Source organism: Onychostruthus taczanowskii, unplaced genomic scaffold, assembly GCF_017590055.1.
Source record: "Onychostruthus taczanowskii isolate IOZ18803 unplaced genomic scaffold, ASM1759005v1 scaffold27, whole genome shotgun sequence".
NCBI lineage: Eukaryota > Metazoa > Chordata > Aves > Passeriformes > Passeridae > Onychostruthus > Onychostruthus taczanowskii.
Genome location: NW_024500017.1, coordinates 3587252 through 3607478, shown reverse-complemented (window position 1 = coordinate 3607478; position 20227 = coordinate 3587252). Strand labels below are relative to the sequence as shown.

At 40.1% G+C, this 20227-nt stretch overlaps 1 protein-coding gene across 1 annotated transcript; it reads left to right on the top strand.

Annotated features, from left to right (window-relative positions):
* The first annotated feature begins 2993 nt into the window (after nucleotides 1-2993).
* TNFRSF11B (TNF receptor superfamily member 11b) lies at nucleotides 2994-19727 on the top strand. The gene is made up of 5 exons (XM_041407515.1): nucleotides 2994-3198; nucleotides 12770-13139; nucleotides 16703-16897; nucleotides 17304-17528; nucleotides 18590-19727. Exons 1-5 carry the CDS (start codon nucleotides 3169-3171, stop codon nucleotides 18976-18978), a joined length of 1209 nt encoding a protein of 402 aa, XP_041263449.1. The 5' UTR covers nucleotides 2994-3168; the 3' UTR covers nucleotides 18979-19727.
* Nucleotides 19728-20227: the final 500 nt, after the last annotated feature.

Sequence of the window (20227 nt, the reverse complement as noted above, 5' to 3'; positions counted from 1 at the left end):
AAGCAACCTTCAGTCTGCCCACTGCAAGCTGTCCTTTTTCTCCAGTCTTACATACTGTTGCAAGTTGCACTGAACCATTTCTGCTAACTAGAGGGCTGTTTCTACATTACTTTTAACTAATGACTATTAAAATGTTAGTTGTATTCCTGTAACATGGAATGGAGTACTTAATGCCTGTAATACTCAACACTTCAGATTTGTTGGTTAAAGAAGAAAACCTGATTTTTTAGTTTCTCCTCCTATGACAGTTTGTAAACTATATTATGAATAATGAATTCTTTAAGGCACATAACTTTTAAAAAATAATTTCAGGCTGTGTCCTTTCTCTGTTATAGCATGTAGTCACCAACGTGATTCTTTCAAACATTGCTGAGAACAACTTTGCTGTTGCATGGACAAGTGTTTATTACAGGGTTTACTGCCTTGTCCCTTGATTCCATGCTCTCCAAACGCACATCTTAACTAATTCCCAAAGGCAAAGTGGCAACATTGTAAAGCACTTGTGAAAACATCCAAACTGCAGTTTAAACCTTGTTAAAGAGCAGTTCTTCTTTGGAAAGTGACACTGAAAATGGCAATGTGGGATCCTGTATTTATTGTGTACGTGTGATTTCAGGACCAAGCATGCTAAGTAAAAGCATACAGCTCTCTCCTAACATCCACAGCCAGCTCTACAGAGATTAGATGGCTGAAACGTTCATGTTCGTGTTTGGTTAAGATGGTGGTCTCCTTAGCAGCTGCCCCAACACACTATCATCATTGAAACAGATACACCTTGCCCCACTTCCATTTAGCTGAATGAGCTTGAGGAAGATCTGTTTTCTTCTCATGAACCTCTGCCAGTTTTTTCATTGCTTAGGGATGAAAAATGTTTTTTCAGAGAAGTCAACATATCTAACTCTGAACAAAAATATACACAAAATAGTTGTGTTGAAGAAGATCCCACTTCTTAACAACAGCACCATTTTCAGCTGAAGAATTTTAATAGCTTTCTAATTTGTTTTCTCCTCTGGTTAATTGCATAAAATATTTCCATCTCTAGAAAATTCTGATATGAACATTATTGTCCATACACATTACCCTGTTTAAATGGGCTTATGAGCTATAGTTTTATTTCTCAGCTGTTGGGTATTTTTGGCTAGTACTAGCAATGAGAAGACATAGCCCATCCAAAGCCCATTGAAATTCAGTTAACAGTGTTAATTAAACACAGGGAGCTTGCTATGCAGTTGGTGCTTTTCTTTCTGCTGTATCTGAGATGAAGGCAATCAGCCTCACCTCCCTCCCAGGATCCCCTGATTTGACACTGGAGCTGCTTCCAATCAGAAGAGACACATTGCCATGTCCTGCTCTCGACCTTTAAGAGGATAAAAGTAGTTTAGTATAAACTTCTGCTTATGAACTTAATAACTTCTGCTGATAGAATTGCTGTAGCATTATGGTTGACACTTGAATTTGGTCCCTGCTTGGAGAATAACATACTCACACAAAACTACCCTGACATACTCAAAGGTGTCCATGACAGGAACAATCCTTCCCACTGCCCCACAATGAAAATGTGGGAATGTACAGGTAAAATTCATCTATTGGCACTACTGTGCTTTTACCTGGGCAGTACATTCATAAATATATTTAAGAATAAATGCTAAAGTATTAAAAAGTTGTGAAAAGATTACAGGAACATTTGCATCATCCATTCCAGATACAATACTAATCAAGTGGTGATGACTACCCATCAAAAACCGCAATGTTCCCTCAGGTGGTAGGCCTTCTGCACCAGTTTTCACATCACTTCTTACAGAGAATTTACCACCAATTTAAGTATCTTGAATTTTTATCATCCTGACAAGTGTAACCAGCATCTGTTTCAATCTTAGGTTATGCCTGATGCATGTTCAAACAGCTATAGATTGGTAAGGAGGCACGTGTGAGGCTGTCCCTTGAAGATGATGGTTTCCAGACAGTGTAGCTGAATTTTTATGAAACAATATGCAGGTTTTTTCCACCTAACTCTTGCCAATCCTGCTCAGCCTTGTGACTCAAAGGGGAGAAGCTGCACAGCCCAGTGCCAACAGGGGCCCCAGTTTCAAATGCTCAAGAGCTGGCATATCCAGAGCTGAGGTTTTGGTCTGGCCTGTGAATAGGCAGAAAAAAACATCTGTGAAATCTGGAGGCACATCAGGCTTGGCTCCTTCCCCAGGATCCCACAGGCTCCCATAATCCTTTATAGCTATCTGCAGGTTGGGAAAAGAAATCCTTTCTCTGCACCTTTCCTCTGCTCCACGCCTGGCACACACAGGCTCCCCGGGGCTTCCATGGAGCCCTCGGAGCAATCCCGGGAAGCACGAACAGCGGTCTTTGATCCTTATGGCTTCAAAAAAATGCCCTTTTCTAACTTAAACTGGGGAGAAGGAAGAACAACGCCCTGAGCAGGACTTGTCCCTCGGGCAGGAGCATGCCGAAGAGACGACTGTCGCTGGGGAATCACAGCAAGAGCCCCGTGTCGCCTCCCTGGGCCTCTCCCGGGCCAAGCCCCTCGGGCCGCTGCAGGCCGGCGGCGCCTCGGCGAGAGGCGGGCGCCGTCCCTCGCATTCCTGCCTCAGCAGGGAAGGGGACCTTCCTTCTCCTCAGCTTCCCCGCCCTGACCTTCGCTTCCAGCCTGCTCCGCTGCTGGGAGCCCCCGGGGAGCCGAGCCCAGGGAGCGGAGCCTTCCCCCCGGCCCCGCTGCGGAGCGGAGCGCCGGGCGGCACAGCCAGCCAGCCAGCCAGGGAGCAATTAAACCCTCCCCGGGCCAGCCCCTGACACTCCCTCCTGCATTTTCCAGTCTGTGGTTACGGCGCTCAAAGGGTTCCATTAAGTCACCACGTTTTACAGGTTCCTTAAAAAAAAAAAAAAAAAAAAAAAAAAAAAAAAAAAAAAAAAAAAAAAAAAAAAAAAAAAAAAAAAAAAAAAAGAAAGAGGGGGGTGGGGGGAGGTGAGGAGGAGTGCGCGAGAGAAAAGTTTGGTCATGGCAGGGAATGTGTGATCAAAGCTGAGCCCAAGCTTCCTGTTACACCGGGACTATATATATATCGTGTCTTTAATGTTGGGAATGTAAGCAGCTGCTGGAGCCTGGCGCTGACTCTCCGCCTGATTCCCAGCGCGCTGAGGTTTCTTCCACCGACCACAATGAACAAGTTCCTGTGCTGCACGCTTGTGGTGAGTCCCTTCGCAGAGGTAGATGTGCTCTAGGATGCACTGCAGACATCGGGCTGCAGACACACACGGCTTTTCTTCTAGGGCTTTTGTTTTGGGTTTGGGGTTTTTGGGAGGGTCGTTTGTTTGTTTGTGGGTTGCTTTTGTCTTCTCTTCGTTTTCTTGGTAAACCCATTTTGTTCCATCTCTCCAAACTTTCCTGGTGAGTTTGGAATGTGATGGACACGTTCAGCTCCAGGGAGACAGCAGGGATTTTCATCCCATTCTCAAGGTAGTGGCATGATTTGCTTTTATTTTGCTTTTTTTTTTCTGACTTCCTCCCTCCTTTTGTAAGGCCTCATCATACTGGTCTGAAGCAAAACCCTGTATCGAGTAATGAATTTAGAAACTAGGCTGGAATGTTTGTTTCTGATTTACAAAAGCTCCATCCCTCCCTGCCTCTAATCTCTGCTGCAGTGGCACTCTCAGGTACTGGCTTGGCTTTCTTACCCAGGAAAACCACTGTGAACTCCACAAAAAAAACCCCACAAGTGTGTGGTTCTTGTCTTGGCTTAGAAAATGCAGCTTCATATGCGAGAAGGTGATGAATTAGTAGTGTGTCAGTAGCTATTACAGAAGGAGTTGGGTTATTAAATCTGGTGTAAGCCCCTGCTTTAATAAGTTTTTGTTTACTTGGTGATTTAGTAAGATGCTTCCAGATGCAAATTTAGAGATGTTAGCAGCACAGTAAATCTTTCAAAATGTTATTTAATCCATTTAGTCACATGGAATTGTATATGAGTTCAGTTTAATTAAAACCTGCCTACAGACAGATCCTGTGTAACATCTATTTGGAAGCTCTTCATCTTTTGCATAAGGAAACTTTCAAAGAAAAACATTAAAAAATAATATTCAAAGCAGGCTTTGGCCAGCACATTAACTTGCTTCTGGGTTGTTTTGGTGAGCACAACGGCATTAATGTTGTGGCAGAGCGTTAGAACTGAGATCCATTTATTCTGAAAGCTTTTTATAAATGCAACGAGATTTCCAGGATTTGATGAGTAATGTGTGTTTATTACTCTCTGTACAACTTTCTGAAAGAGCTTTTGAGAAGGAAACCCTAAGTAATTAATGGTGCACGGGAAGTAAAATTTGTCAGGCTTGTGGTCGGCAGATTGAAACGCAAGACAACTTTTTCATCCCATGTCTGATGTTGTGCCTGCTTTGTCAATATGAAATCACTGGAAGTTAACTGGGAATTTCAGCAATATTTGGTTATCAACCTGGCTTCTTATCTGTGGCTGTCATAAAATAATCACATCAGTTGATTTTGATTTTGATTAAATGCAATGTGCCTGTTCATGTTCTCCCACAAAGTAATAGCATTTGGTGAAGTTCAGCATAATCCTCTGGCAGATGAGTCATGGAGCTGAAATACATTGGTGGCAGTACATAGCAAAGAGATCATAATTCAACTGCATTATTCGTTATTATTATTATTATTATTACATTTATTTTAAGTTATTGTGAAATTTAAGTAAAATTAGTGAAGTTTAAGTACTGTCAGATGTGCTAGAGCTCAGAAAAGTAGCTTTAGTGTCTGTTTTTAGGAGGTACAACAACCCTTTTAGGAGGCACAACTATAGATCAAAGTTCTGTGTGTCTGGCTCACATACCTCCGAACCTAATTTGGAGACATTGTATCTGGGGCATGATGTACTTTCAGCCTTGGCCTCTTTGCTGAGGTTTCAGAAAGGTTATACCTGATGTGGTGGTGCACTCATGTTTCTGCTGTTTGCTTGGAACACTAAAAGCTGCTTACAAACATTATGAAATTGGACTGAATGGAAAGAAATTCCCCAGAGCTGAATCTCATTATTTGTCACGTAACTATCTTGACCCTTATACTTGACCTTTTTCTATTTTGGATCTCTGTGCACATGTGACATTCTTTTTCTGGCCAGCCTGTTGGGTTTGCTGTGTGTAGGCAGCAGTGGCTTTGCAGCCTGTGAGGGTAGGAGTTATCTTTCTGTCTGACTTTCTTTCTGTCTGCATGTCTGCATGTGTCTTGGTTAAAAATAAAACACTAAGGTTACCAGAAGAATTTTAAAAAGATATTGTCACAATTGAAGTTACACCCACTGTTCAAATCTCATGGAAAACTTAATTTTGTTCCCTCTGAAAAAACACCTGTTTGCACATAGTACTGGACGTACATCCTCTAGCTAACAGTCAGCTGTTAGTAGTTCTGTCAGTGCAAAGGCAGACTGTTCTTACAGTGGGAACATCCCAGGCTTGGGTTAGCTCTAAATCTTGCTATCACTCTGGTGAATAACATTCCAAAATATAAGACACATATTTTGGAGAGTTATCTGGTTAGTTTTCTCTGCTTTCTCCCTCTACAGGTTTCAAGGCAAATGTAACTCATATAAATGAAGACTTTCAATTTAGCACTTCTTTGATAAGATGTAAAATTGCTCTTCATCTGAATTTCATTTTCCTACCACTGAAAGTGAAACGGTAGTTTAGACCCCTAAATTGCTTTGTGAATGACAACTAATGGTGTCTCAAAAAGTCTCTACAAGAGTTGACTTTTTGACATGTTGCTCTGACAGAGAAATGAAGACAGTATTTCATATCTTCAGTTTTGAATACGGATCATTCAGGAGAGTCACCAGTTGAACTCCTTATGTAATGTAAAAGAGGAGCCTCCACTTCATAAAGTATCTTCCAAACAAAAATAGGTCCTGTTATGTCCGAAGTGAGTGGATTACAACGAAGCAGTTGGTAGAATGGTAGAAGAGCTTTATAAGCTGAACTCAAACCGGTGAAGATGACTCCATGTCAGATTTCATTGTGTACCTGGCACTTGGCTGTGGTCTGCAGAGAGCTCGCCTGTCTGGACAGGGCTCTCGTGAGCCTGCAGCACCCCACGGGTCAGCAGTGCTGCAGAGCTGCTGGCCCAGAGAGGTTAAATGTGGTGATTGCATGGGCCCCCAGAACAGCAAGATGAGATGGATGAGAGCTAGATGGGAGGAATTTTTCCCAGGATGGCAAGTATTTTACAATGATGATTTTCAATAGGTGGATGTGGATCTGGTCCAGCATGGCATTGTCACATACTGGATCTGAGACACATGCTATTGATGAGGAGGACCTTGATAATATCATACAGTGCTATATTTTGCCAGTGGGATTTCTCTGGGCCTGTGCATGATTTCAGTGAGGAATTTTGCCTAAGGGTTGAGGATATGTGAAAACCTCCTGCCATTGCTTTGTCCAAATATTTTGTATAGAAGGCAAAGTAGGAGAGTTGTGAGGTTTTACTTTGAACCCAATGCAAACACTGGGAGCAATCTGACAGATGTCTTGAATGATTATTTATCACACAAGAAAATATGCTTTGGAATACTTGTGGAATGTGAAACAGAAACAGATTTATCTTTCTCAGCAAATTAAACATTCTCCTTTGGTCTACAACCCAAAACCACAAAGCCAAGCTATATAATAATATTTTCATATGCTGAAAAGCCACTTTCTTTTCTGCCACAAAGCAGTGATTTAAAAGGATGATGCTTGAAGGATTTTTACTTCATGTGCTTTGTCTTCTAGTTCATTTTAATTCAACAAGAGGAATCAAGCGGCTCTTTGCCTTACATTTGAAGATGAAAGAAAAGGGCGTGTATTTTTTTTTTGCCCAAGATCTGAAATGAAATTTTACAATCACATTATTTCTCTTTCAAAAGCATCTTCTAAGGAATCAAACAAATGGACTGCACAGGCCTTTTATGTATCTGCTGACATAAGGATGGTATGGAGAAATGTAGCTTCAGGCCTAATGTGCTGAGTGACACAGTGAAAGAACTGCTGTCTCACCTTGGGTAATTCATCTTGAATAAGTTCTCAGTATTTAGTTGCATCACACTGACTTACAGTCAACTTATATTTCAGTATTTACAGTTAATCCCAATTCCTCACACTGAGACAGCCATCCTGAAAGGTGCCCAGGATTCTCCCCAGGGATATGGAGGAAGACTGAGTTCTTCAGTCTTTTTAGAAGTGAGCCTATGACACTAGAAGTCCATTTCACCCAACAGGTTGTTAGATGTAGTTAATTACACTCGGTTGTTCTGGGTTTTTTTTGCTGTAACAATTTTGTTATTGATAGCATTTCATACTCATAGAACAAAAAATCCCCTAACCTTCAGGGTTGTTTTTTTTTTTTTTTTAAATTGAGCCTTGCATTTTACTAACCTTAGAAAAACTGTTTACAAATGGATCACACTAACAATTAATTTGTCAAGATGAAAAAGATACTGAGCATTATTTTCTTCCCTTAGTGCTGGCATATAAAGAATTGGCTGATGGTTTAAAACTGAAAGAAACTGCCTGGATCTCTTTAGTCCATTTGCCATCTATTCCAGGAAACTAAATGTGGTATTTGCTTTCAGAAAGGCATTGAGAGCTATATTTAGGACACATGGGTTTCTTACACCTGCTTCTCAGTGAAAGGCTGTTTCTTCCTCTGATGAGAGAATTCCCTTTTCATTTTCCAGTATTATCCTTTAGTGGAGAAAGTTCTTCTTTCTGAGTTCGCTGTCTATCTGTACTGAATTCATGGCTTCTCTTGTGACTTGCCAATCTATTGAAAAAGTCCAGATCCTCTCCAAGAAGAAGCTCTCCATTTCCTTCTAAACTTTCTCTGTACCGCTTCCTAGTGAATTAACCTTTCCTAAACAAGGATGAAGAGAACTTTACACAATCTTCTAAATAACAAATCCATTCATTTTCTTGTATGTAGCGCTGATGGATGGCAGCTTTGGTTTCAGAACGGTTATAGGATGAACATACTCATTGTCCCTACTTCTGACTCCAGTAGACTGAAGCCTTGTAATTTCTTCCTTCTTTCAAATTAGCACATGATACCTTTTCCAGCAAGAGTTAAACAGGCCAGGCATGTTTATGGAAGAATCTTGCTTTCTATGAAGCTTTTGGGGAGACCACTGTTCAAAACTAGCAAGTTCTGATCATGGCACTTTCCTTAGTATTCCACTATTTGGCACTTTCCAAATAGTGCTTAGTGAATAGAAGATATTCATGTGCTTAGTATATAGATCACCTTTCAATATGGACATTCAGATCAGTCAGAGGTTTTGTGTAGCTAAGAAACTGCTATCAAGTTGGTCATAGCATAGTTTAGGAGAGGAAATGTCAGGAAAGACATAAAATGCATATAAATGCCATTTTAATTTGTCTTAGGAACATGCTTTTGAAGGGCCTCTCCTGATCGTCTTTATTTACTGTATTTTAGTTTCTGTATCAGAGCAGCCCTGGAGTGCACAAAGTGGATTTACCAAAGTAAACTGAACTGATGAAAGCAAATCTAGAGATGGACCCCAGAGACACACCAGATGCACTGTAACCACTAATGCATGCTTGTCCATGAAAGCAGATTGAAGTTAGTCCAAAATATCCCCTCAGAATAATACATAATGTGGATGTCAGGTGCTCAGCACCATCTGTTTTGCTCTGCAAATCTGCTGTAACAGGTGATGCAAATTCCTAATGTAAGCACAAACTCAGTGTGTGTTAGGCCAGGAAAAAGGACAATTTAGTGATGTTCCCCTCCAGCTTATTCTGTGAACTGGGTGACAAAAGAGTCTTTTAATTCTGTTTGTGCCAAGTTGCTGCAGTAAAACTAGTGAAAATTATATTTCATTATCTTCCACCATTACTACTGAATTCTTGCAAAACATCTGAAAAATAGATTGACTTTACTTTGGCACTTGATGTAGGTTTAAAGATAACTTCTGATTTGCAGGTTGCATATCAATATTCAGAATACTCAGTTGTGCTATGTGTTTTTGGACTTTATAGAAGACAATTTTGCAGATTTTTTTTTTTCAAGTATTGTCAAGTAACCTACAATAGTCTTATGAAGTGTGGAACTGGGGATTGAGGTCTAGAAATGTACTTAGCTACATACTAATGGCTATATTTCATGTAAAAATAATCCAGAAAAAATGCCCTAAAAAGACCCATATGCTGTCTGTGGCAGTGGTTGATATCTGATGCATAGAAGAGATGGAAGAAAAGGACAGAACAATATCACTATTTTTGTGAATTCAGTTTTTGATTTGGGATTTCTTGATCAACAGGTGATGTTTATGTTTAATAGTCCTTTATTATTTTCATCCATTACTATGTCAGGTATCATCTTGAACCCGACTGTTTGCAATCTCCTATGGCAGTGAGTTGCTCAGCTCCCTGTGCCAATAGGATCACAGTATTCAAACAGTAATAATGGTGATCTAGGTCTGTGTTGAAAATTATGTATAAAATGCTCTGGTAAAATTCTGAGATATTAATTGCATATCTCTAGTTTGACTGAAGAATCTTTTTGTCATAATATTTTTCTAAGTAAAATATTTGGCTTCTGCATACATGTGGCTCAGCCACTGATCAATGAATCACTGCAGGTACGTAACGTGTGTTTCTGGGGAAAAAAGGGAAAACAAGTGTGGTGTGCTTTCCTTTTAAAAGCACAAAGAAGAAAATCAAATGGGAGGACTGATTGCTCTTTTAGTGATGCTGATTTATTTATCCTATTATTACGGGGTTTGGTTGTGCTCATTTAGATTAATAATATTCTAGTTGCCATTATTAGTTTATAGTTATTGGTTCTTCCAAGGACAAAACTCTGTATGTCTGTATGTTCAAGTATTGTTTTGCTCAATTTTTAAAATCAATTCATCTCAAATAGTGTTGAAATGTTTTCAATTTTTATTGGCTTGTTTCCCACAGCCGTAGGTTCTTCAGGGAGCAGGTGCCTCCATTTTTCTCTACAAATCCCTATGCTTTCATACTCTGATTATTGAATTCTAATTAATTTTAATGCTGAATCATCCCCTGCAGCAAAACTCTTTATTTGCCTCATACATGGTTTCCAGCGTAAATAGTTAAGTAAGGAGAATAGATAAAATCTTGTTATTCTTGCTCCTACATGTCGCAGAGTAGAGTTAACAGTTATGAAATTGTTCACCTACCTGTTCGTTACCTGAAAATGTGTCACCATGGGCAGAGGCACAACCCAGAGGAGCAGATTCTACTGCAGTGACAGCTCTGGATTTTGTGGGGAACTGTGCACTGCAGAGCAGGACTGCTGATGTTTCTGCACAAGGACATGTTGCCCATATGACTGGTTGCTGTCCCTAATAATTTTCACAGTATCAGGTTTTCACCTCTGTTGGGAATTGTCTTGGGATTTCCACAGATATCTGTGTAAAGTGTGGGTTGATACTTGTCTTTGTAGTGCCTGCGCCACATGTTGTAGTCAGATATGTTCTGTGAATGGAATGCAAGATCCTGGACTCTGGGATGCTGTGTTAACTGTTACTGAACTAAAACCACAGAAGAAAACTTCGCTGTTCACATCAGGAATTAATGAGATTACCCGGACTTCCTTATTACTAGAGTCATAGCTGTAGATTTACCAAGGGTGGGGGCATTTTTCCTCAATGTAAAGCCACTCACTATTAAAAAATGTGCTGCACCCTCTTTGTTAAATAGATCACATAAAACAGATCCAGTCATTTAGGGAAAATGGAGTTGTTCATCAAACTTCAAAGACTAATAAGGAATTTCTCACAGTGAAAGTATTGAGACTGCAAGAAAAGTGAGATCTCCACCTCTAGAATGTCGCCCTGATTTTGTAAGACTTTGTTAAGCCTTCTGATGTTTACATTCTTTCAACAAACTTTCTCGCACACAGTTCTGTAAATAACCTATGTTTTGCATTCTTTCATGGAGGTGGAGAGAACTGATGGACCCTTGGTCTGTCCAGTGGCATTGGAGATGTGGCACTGTCACCCTCCAATCCACTGTCACCTTTAGAAAACTATAAATATTAGAGTCAGAAAATAAAGTATTCTTCTTCTTCTTCTTTTTTGTTCCCCTCGAAAGCAGCAGTGTCTGTATCATCATTTCGTGCCTTATCACAACACTAGAAACCAGATAAATTATCTGTCAAGGGTATTATTAGTGAAGGGTAGATACAAGACCCTGTAGGGAATATCCATACTATCTGCATTTCATTCCTCAGCCCAAGTATAGCTGTATGAAAAGTGGATTGATAGATGTGCAATGCGAGAATGCATTTAAGAGTATTTGCTTAAGCAATAAGAGTTCCTAAGTTAAGCATCTCATACCACTTTTTGTTTACTGTGAATTGTGTTAATGCAGATGAAGTTTTAAATTGTCCTTTCCAAACTTAATAAGACTATGGCTTTAGAAGTGCCATGATGTGGCAGAAGTGAGGCCCTTAAATGAAGCATCTCAAGAAAATACAGACTTAAAAACAAAGTTAATTCCATTTATACTTTGGGGACGTTTAGAAAAGAGGAAATACATTTTTGAAATTGAATTGGCAACTCTGTGTTAGCAGACAAAGGTTAAAATAGCAATAAAGACAAGTCAGTTAGATCTATAATTTTATTGGATACACTGAAAAATGTCTTAAGTCAGATCCAGTTTACTTCATCTTTATAAAATAATGTACAAGTTTTGAAAGAGAGGTGGCACATGCAGCCATGCATGGGCTGGAACAGAGCTGGGTTATCAGTGAGGAGAGTGAGCTGTTGGCAGACCCTGTGGGGATCAGGGTGGTTCTCAAGAGTTATTTTTGTGGTAGACTGACAGAATCACAGAACCAAATTTTCAATTATAAGACCAAAACAAAGTGATATGGAGGTTGTCTCTGCAGCAAGACAGGCTGTCTCAGATCACCAGGTCCCCAATCACACCAGCAAAGCTGACTGTTGTAGGAAGCAGGAGGACTAGCTGTCATGGCATGAACCAGCTTTTCATTTCAGCTGTGAGCCTGTGGCTTTAGGTAGGAAATAAAAGCACTGGCCTGGTCTCTTCCAGCTCATGCAATTGAGTCCTTTATGTGCCCTTCATATCCTGCATCATTCTTTACCCTTGTCTCAAGCTGTGTCTTCTCGTTTGATGTAGCTGCCACATTACATCCCAAAAGCTTCTGCATATCAGTGCAAAATTGAATGGAAGGCATTAAAAAGTAACCTCTATTGTTCTAGCCATTAATTTCTGTAAAAAATAGTGTAAGAGAAATAGTGTAAGGAATTACCTTTAAGGGTATCTGTGGTGATGGTGCACTACACTGATCATATTCATATGCTCAGGCACAATTTCTTTTGCAACTGAAGTACTCAATACTTAAGAACACAAAGGTGCATAACCCTCACCTTTGTTGTGCATTGGACAAATTCTCTGGTGCCAGGCAGTAAAAGGTCATTGCCCAGTGATATCAAAAGGGTGTAAATTGGAGAAGAATAGTATCTACACCTATGGAAGGAATCACTTCGGTCGGGAAGATTTGCTAGATAAGATCCTAAAACTTTCCCATTCTAAGATAGCCATGGGAGAGTCTGGAAGCTTGCTGGTATCTCAGAAATTTCTAATGCAAAAATTTGTTTGAAGATAGTGACATGAGTAGACTCATAAACTCATTGAAGTGCAGGTTTCCTTGTGCTCTCCGGAACTAAAAGGAAGCGATGTTTTATTTTCCTGTTGCTAGCTCTTGGACATTTCTGTCAAGTGGACCTTCCAGGAAGACTCTCCCCCCAAGTATCTCCATTACGACCCAGGGACGTCTCGCCAGCTGCTGTGTGACCAGTGTCCTCCCGGGAGCTACGTGAAGCGGCACTGCAGCGCCAGCAGCCCCACGCAGTGCGCTCCGTGCCCGGCTCAGTACTACGCCGACGAGTGGAACGGCAACGAGGAGTGCCAGTACTGCAGCACCGTCTGCAAGGAGCTGCAGTTCGTCAGGCAGGAGTGCTCCAGCACGCAGAACCGCGTCTGCGAGTGCGTCCCGGGCAGGTACCTGGAGCTCGAGTTCTGCTTGAGGCACACGGAGTGTCCGCCCGGGTCCGGGGTTGCCCAGGCAGGTGGGTCCCGCTCCTCCATAGGCACAGATGTAATCAGAGCTCTGCAGCACGGCCACGACTCGTGGCAGTCACAAGATTAGGACAGAGGCTTGTCCAGATGACATTGCAGGACAGTAAATTGTAAAGCCAATTGAACTTGTTCTAATCTGCATCATTTGGACTGTAGCCAAAGGAAGGTTTCTCAGTGGAATACCCTGCTCCTGCTGTAACATATAACTTAATGGCAGTAGCAAATGTAGCAAATTGCACTCTAATGAGAAACATGATGGATTGCCTCTTTTAAAGGAGCATTATCTGGAATGTAGTATTTGTGTGTGTGATAAATAATAATGGTTTTCATTTTGAAATCTGCTGTTTCGAGGAACTGTATATCTTGACAAACACCAGGAGCACTACATGTTTGACACCAAGTATATAATTATAACAACATTAATATAGCTCTAGTGTCACTGCAATATGTGGTAATAATTAATTATCAGCATCCTAAGTGGAATTTTCTTTTCTTAGGAAAACTGTTACTATTATCAAGCAAACAACCATTTCTTTGTCAAGCAGGCTGGCACAGTGCTGAAAGTCTGGTGGGAATATAGAGCAAAGCACCACTTTTCAGTGGAGTGTACTCTTCATTTAAGACAACATAAATTGTTAAACCAATAATTTGTTCTTCCCTTAAAACCAAATACATAATTTATTGTTTGGCAAATGCCGTGGCCCAGTTTAGCTCCAGTATTTAACACAACCTGAAAGAACTGTGAATTGTCATTGTACCAGAGCTTGATAACTGTCTGGAGAAGAGCACTGAGGAAGGAAATGAAGAAAATCAAAGTGTCTCAGACATCCACAGGCAGAATGATTTCCCTAGGAATGATGTACCTGCAGTGGGAAACACTAGGGCTGGCCTGTGTATTTTAGTGCTGAGCTGAATGGCAGGCTGGGAGTCCTTTTCTAGGTTATGAACCTCTCACTGGAAAGCAGCTTTGGTGGAAGGAGAAATGTCACTGCTGTAGCTGCTCACTAGTCCTTGAGTAATTGGTTGATGAAGCTTTACCCTGATGCCCTTCCACTGTTAAGCATTTCCACCTGGCAGTTACCACATTTCCATATTGTAAACCTTCATTAACCTAAACTATTATACCCAGGGGCTTGGGTTAATGAGGTTCCACTGTATCTTGGCAGCAAGTCAAAAGGGAGCAGAAACAAAATCCTCAGAAAGACTTTGGGAAGTGAACAAAGTATAAATTGTCTGAGCAACCAGCCTGCTGCATCCCTCTGATCATGGTGAAATATGGCAGAAAATTTCAATCCCTCAGATCAGAATGAAGCAAACTTTTAAAGAAGATAAAATGTTGAATTTTGTAATGTCTTAAAAAGTTTGTTTCCAAAAGACCATCAGATTGAACCAGCTAAACCCAAGCAGACCTCAAAAACGAATGAAAACATTGTAAAAATAATTGCATCCCCCTGTGTCAATAGTCAGTTTTTGAGGTGAGGCAACAACTAAGAGTTTAATAAGCATGTACTGCACTGTGTTACTGCTTTTTGCCATATGATAGCCTTGAACTTTGTAATGATGCAAATTCAGGTGAAATAAAACCTAAGAGCAGAAAAATATGATTCGACTCCCACACAGGAAGATGGTGTGGTCCAGTATCTCATTTAAGGCTTAAAGCATTAGAAATCTGTTTCCCTAGTGCCCATTGCTCTACAATGATTACATTGGGATATCACGATTCGACTCCCACACAGGAAGATGGTGTGGTCCAGTACCTCATTTAAGGCTTAAAGCATTAGAAATCTGTTTCCCTGGTGCCCATTGCTCATGATTACATTGGGATATCATCTTCCTTTGTAGTCCCTTTTTGTGAGCGAGCATTAAGGCTTTGTTCCTTTGTGCCGCGGCCGGCCCTGTATGAGGCAGGGCTTAGAGCAGCATTGCACTGGGAAAGCCGTGCTGCTGCGAGGCAGCTCTGCCTCCCCGGTGGCGGCTGCCGTTTCCCTGGGAAGAGTGCGGGATTCCAGGGGAGTTGGAGGGAGTGGCAGAAGGACAGGCAGACAGCGGCAATTCGTGCCCTTAACAAGAGTGGCGAAATAAACAATGAAGAAGGTGGGTGACTTTATGCTCAGTCCTGAGAACACGGATGGTTTACACGGTCTATTCCTCCCTTGTGCTGCAAAGCTTATGCAGCAAGCTCTGAGCAGAACGATGAACCATTTGCAGGAGCACTCCTTTCTCCCACCTCCTTGCTGCCAGAACGCAGCAGCAGCGTGTCTGTAGCAGGGAAAGTTGCTAACATGCGGCTGTCTCAGGCCAGCTAATTGCTGCCCGCGGCGCTGGCTGCAGCTGTGTCCAGCCCCGAGCTGCCGGCAGCGCACGGGCAGGCTGGGGCTGCCGAAAGCGCAGGGTTGGGAGGGGGCTGGCACGTACAGGCTCTCTGGCAACTATAAACTCCTTCGTTTTCGCTCGTTGGCGGATGAAGTGCTAGGTCAGGTTGTATGCAAGCGCTCTTCTTGATTTCACAGCTGATTCAAAACTTGAGAGGCATACTCTTTTTCTCTAAGGATTTCCCAAAATAAAGAAAAGATTACTAAAAAGCTAAGATTAAAATAAACATCCGCATGTAAATACTTAAAACATACACTAGATGGAAGTATTTTCTTATCCAAATATAGTTTTCAATTTTTTCAAATAAATTTTAAGCATGTGCTTAATTTCATGTTCAAAAATGCAGTATTAGATACCAGACTTCAGGCACTTGTTAAATGTTGGATGAATAAGGATGAATTAGGAGGGAGTATACAGCAGTAATAACTATTGGTGCTGTTACTTTCCTGCCACTCGTGGTTAGACTGCATAGTTTCAGATTTCATGATTTGTTTTCTTACTCTTTGTAAATGTGCTAGAACCATATGTTGTCATTCTGTTGTTATATCATATAGTTAGTTCTGAAGTACAACTATGCATTTTAAATCACCAAGCAAAGCTTGTATGTCTATTAAATATTATTTTTTAATATTGGACACTGCTTTCTTTGCTTTTAATAATGCTTTATTCAAGCCCCCAAAAGAATTTCAAAATTGTTGTCTTTAGTTGATATTGAGTTGGATTGTACTTTTATCTAGAACTGAAGTAACCAGTTCAAGTAAGGTTCTGGGCAGTTATTGCAGAGTGAAATTCAGAACCCATTTTTTTCTACTTATTTACTTTACAGAATATTTGTATAGTTGAAGGATGAAGATCAGACATAGTGTAATGTCTGAATAGACTCAAGTAATCAAAGTTTTAAAGATAATACTTTACTAAATTACTGATTTAATCAGTAATCACTGATTTTGAACTTGGTAACAAGCATATTTAAGAGTACTATTTACTGTATTACATCAGCAGGAACATCCTTCTCCTAAGGCATCTTCTGTCTCTTTCTTCCAAAGTCACTCGTTAATGAAAAGCAGAAGCATGACAGTTTAGAGAGGAATGTGGTTTTTTGCTTTCTGTTTTCTTTTTAATTTTTTTTCCACAGTTGAGGTTATATGTAATTGGATGCATTGTTTTCTTGTTTCCACAGGTACCCCTGAGAGTGACACTGTATGTGAGAGATGTCCAGAGGGATTTTTCTCAAATGAAACCTCCTCCAAAGCAGCCTGTCTTAAGCACACAAACTGTAGTGCCTTGGGCTTCAAAATAGCTTTGAAAGGAAATGAGATTCGTGACAACATCTGTCAGGAAAATACAGATACGACACCTCAAAAATGTGGAATAGGTGTGTATCATATTAAGGAAGAGTCCTCTGAAAACATACCTTTAGTTATCATTAAAATTAATTACCAAAATTCAGGATATAAATACTTAGCTTGTTAGCTCTTTGCCTGCTATGGTGATGGCCGTAGTAGAATTTTAATTATTGTAGCTCAGACCAAAAATAACTCAAATACAAAGAGAAACAGCACTACAAAGACAACTTCTTAGTCTGTTTTTAAAATACTTTTTCTTATCATTCTTGCTGCTATCATGTTGGTTGGTTGGTTGGTTGGTTGGTTGGGTTGGTTTTTTTTTTGTGTGGGTTTTTTTTTTTGTTTTGTTTTGTATGGGGTTTTTTTGTTTTTGTTTTTCTGAGACAGGCAAGGTAAGAGATCAGAACAATTGACATCTTCTCTTTCTCGTTTCAGATGTTACCCTGTGTGAGGAGGCTATGTTCAGGTTTGCTGTTCCTACTCATGTCACACCTAACTGGCTGAACATACTAGCAGACAGCTTGCCTGGGACAAAGGTTAGCACGGAAAATATCGAAAGGATTAAACAAAGGCACAGCCCTCAAGAGCAGACCTTTCATCTTTTGAAACTATGGAAGCAGCAAAACAAAGAACAGGATATGGTCAAGAAGATTATCCAAGGTATCTTATTGTGACAGCATATGCATTATAAAAAAACCTTCTGAATGGCACTTAAAAAATTGTTTAGATCAAATACCCCCTGGGGATGTGTTGTGTTTGGAGAAGGGCCTGCAGGCCTTCACTGACACACCTCGATGCAGTAAGCATAGAGAAGTCGAGGGGAAGCAGTTACAGCATTCCACTTATCCAGATCAGTCAAGGACTGAATTCTTCCCAGACTTGTTGACCACTTTGCAGCGTGTGTTGTGCCATGACCAAGGTTCCCTTTTAAGTCTGCAAAATGTACAAAGAATTTTGATCAAGTAAGGAAAGTATTTCCCACTATAATATCTGAGCAACCGAGGTTAGAGGGGGCTGGTTCCCTGCAGCTAAGAGTGCAATTTGTCTTCTATAAAGTAGAGGTTGATATTTTGGACCGGGACATTTTTCCACAGGGTGGGGGCACATGGGAGTGAGGAATACATAGACAGGCTTTTCCTTCTTTTTCCCTTCTGGTACATCTTTGTCATGCTGATTCATTTGTTCATTTGATTTGGCTTTGCTTGTGCTGAATCTACCAAGACACGTTTCAAGGATGAATTAGTGCTGCAGTATTAATAACAAAGTTTTTTACAGCAGTCAAATCTTTTCATGTAAACCACCATCAACAACCACCACATTCAAATGACATTTTGTCCACTCAGAATAGATTTGAAAAATGCTGCAGAAATGGGTTTTTTTTACTCCTCTGCTGTTTAGTATGTATGCTTTTGTCAGTCTGTGAAGTATCTAGAGTACTTCAAAATTCAAAATTACTACTTTAACAAATATAGCTATTAAAAAAATTACTATTTTAACAAATGCCTAGGCATTTCTGAAGAGAATGAGCTAAATTTTCATTCACTGGAAGCAAATGCTAGGAATCCTATGACATACACACAACATTTTACAGGATAGATGGGCCCAAACAAGAAAAGATGAGAGAATTATTTGAAGCAAAGAAATTTGGAAGGTTTTTTGCAGGCTACAGTAAAGTTGTAATGTGCTGTACTTACCTCTCTTCTCTCTTTTGCTTTCTATAGATATCGATCTTTGCGAAAACAGTGTCTTAAAGCATGTTGGCCACCTGAACCTCACCTTTGAGCATCTCAACATGCTGATGTCAAGCTTGCCAGGCAAGAAAGTGGGAAAAGAAGATGTTGAGCGCACAATGAAACTATGTCAGCCAACAGAGCAAGTTCTGAAGCTTCTCAATCTGTGGAGAATAAAGAATGGTGACCAAGACACCATTAAAGGTTTAATGTATGGACTGAAGCACTTGAAAATGTACCACTTTCCAAAACGAACCATCCAAAGCCTGAAGAAGGTGATAAAGTTTCTTCACAGATTTACAATGTATAGATTATACCAGAAACTCTTTTTAGAAATGGTAGGGAACCAACTTAAATCTGTGAAAGTAAGATGTGTCTAACTCAAGATATGTTTCTTTCTTCACTGACTATTCTTCCCTAATTACTGCCAGCAGTAATTAAACTGGAACGTTATTTCACTACATTTTGATTTACTATTTATAGAAGCCTGACTGGAATAGTTCTAAGTCTCCTGAAGTGGTTTTAAAGGATTTTTTTGCTGGTTTTTTTTTTTTCTCTCATAAAAATCACTTTTGTAAAAGCTATTAACCCGATGGTAACACTAAGGGCCTGATTCTGCATTTTTGCACATTCAGAGTTGAAAAGTCCCACTATAGTCACTAGATGAGAAAGGAATGCCAGACCAGGCTCTACTCCAGTATTTGCTATTTATATTCTTCAAGGAATAAACATTTTTGTTGTACATATTTATTAAGTTAAATGGATATGAGACTGAATCTTAGGAAGAGAATTGGAAAGCACACTGTATATTTTCTAGTTAAACAAATATGATTACATATATTTTTCTGGCAAAATTTTGTAGCATACCCTAAGAGTTATCAATTTCTTTACATTTTGTATTTAAAAAATGTATTATTGCTTAGTATTATTTGTATAAGTTGTGGTATCTTTTGGTAAGGATGTTTTAATTTATCCAATGGTTTTAACTCAAATACGGTGAAAATATAGCTCAAGTGACCTGAATATTTAAATATTCTGTGAGGAAGTGAATGTACCATATTTAAGAAGCTGGATTTTTATATAGAATTTCATAATCTTATTTTATAAAGCAATTAAATTTTTCAGTTTAGTTTTTGACTGGTGTTTTATTCTTGATTCTAAAGTAAGATCTAATTACAAAGACAGACTATGTGGATTTTGCACTTTATCTTGGGCTTGGGTCTCTGCTACTCCCTGTCTGTTCTAGTAGTTAATATGTGAACCAAGTAAATATTGATCAGCACTGGATTTTCATGGTCACTGCAAAGGTGTAGAAGAAGCTACAAAAGTCTTAAAGGTTCCAGTCTAAAAGGCCCAGGTGGTTGTGATACGACTGATTACAACTCCACAGACACATTTGGCCCAGCACCATTCTTGGCCCAGTGACGTTCTTGGAGAGCTCACAACCTTTGCCCTAACCACAGCTTGTAATTTCATGGAGGAATGATGCATGGGCCTGACAGGCTTGGAAAGACTCACATATTGCCACTGTGTTTAAAGGAAGGGAGCACAGAGAGGTCAAATAAAAAATAGTAATTTACCATTTCCCTCAGCTACAGAATGAGGCACCTACAAAGCCTTGAGCCCTGT

Bases quoted from the DNA above. Each gene is read 5' to 3' on its own strand.
- TNFRSF11B (XM_041407515.1), top strand. From the start codon at position 3,169: ATGAACAAGTTCCTGTGCTGCACGCTTGTG. The intron at 3,199-12,769 runs GTGAGTCCCTTC...TCCTGTTGCTAG, and splicing joins TCCTGTGCTGCACGCTTGTG to CTCTTGGACATTTCTGTCAA. The intron at 17,529-18,589 runs GTATCTTATTGT...TGCTTTCTATAG, and splicing joins GGTCAAGAAGATTATCCAAG to ATATCGATCTTTGCGAAAAC.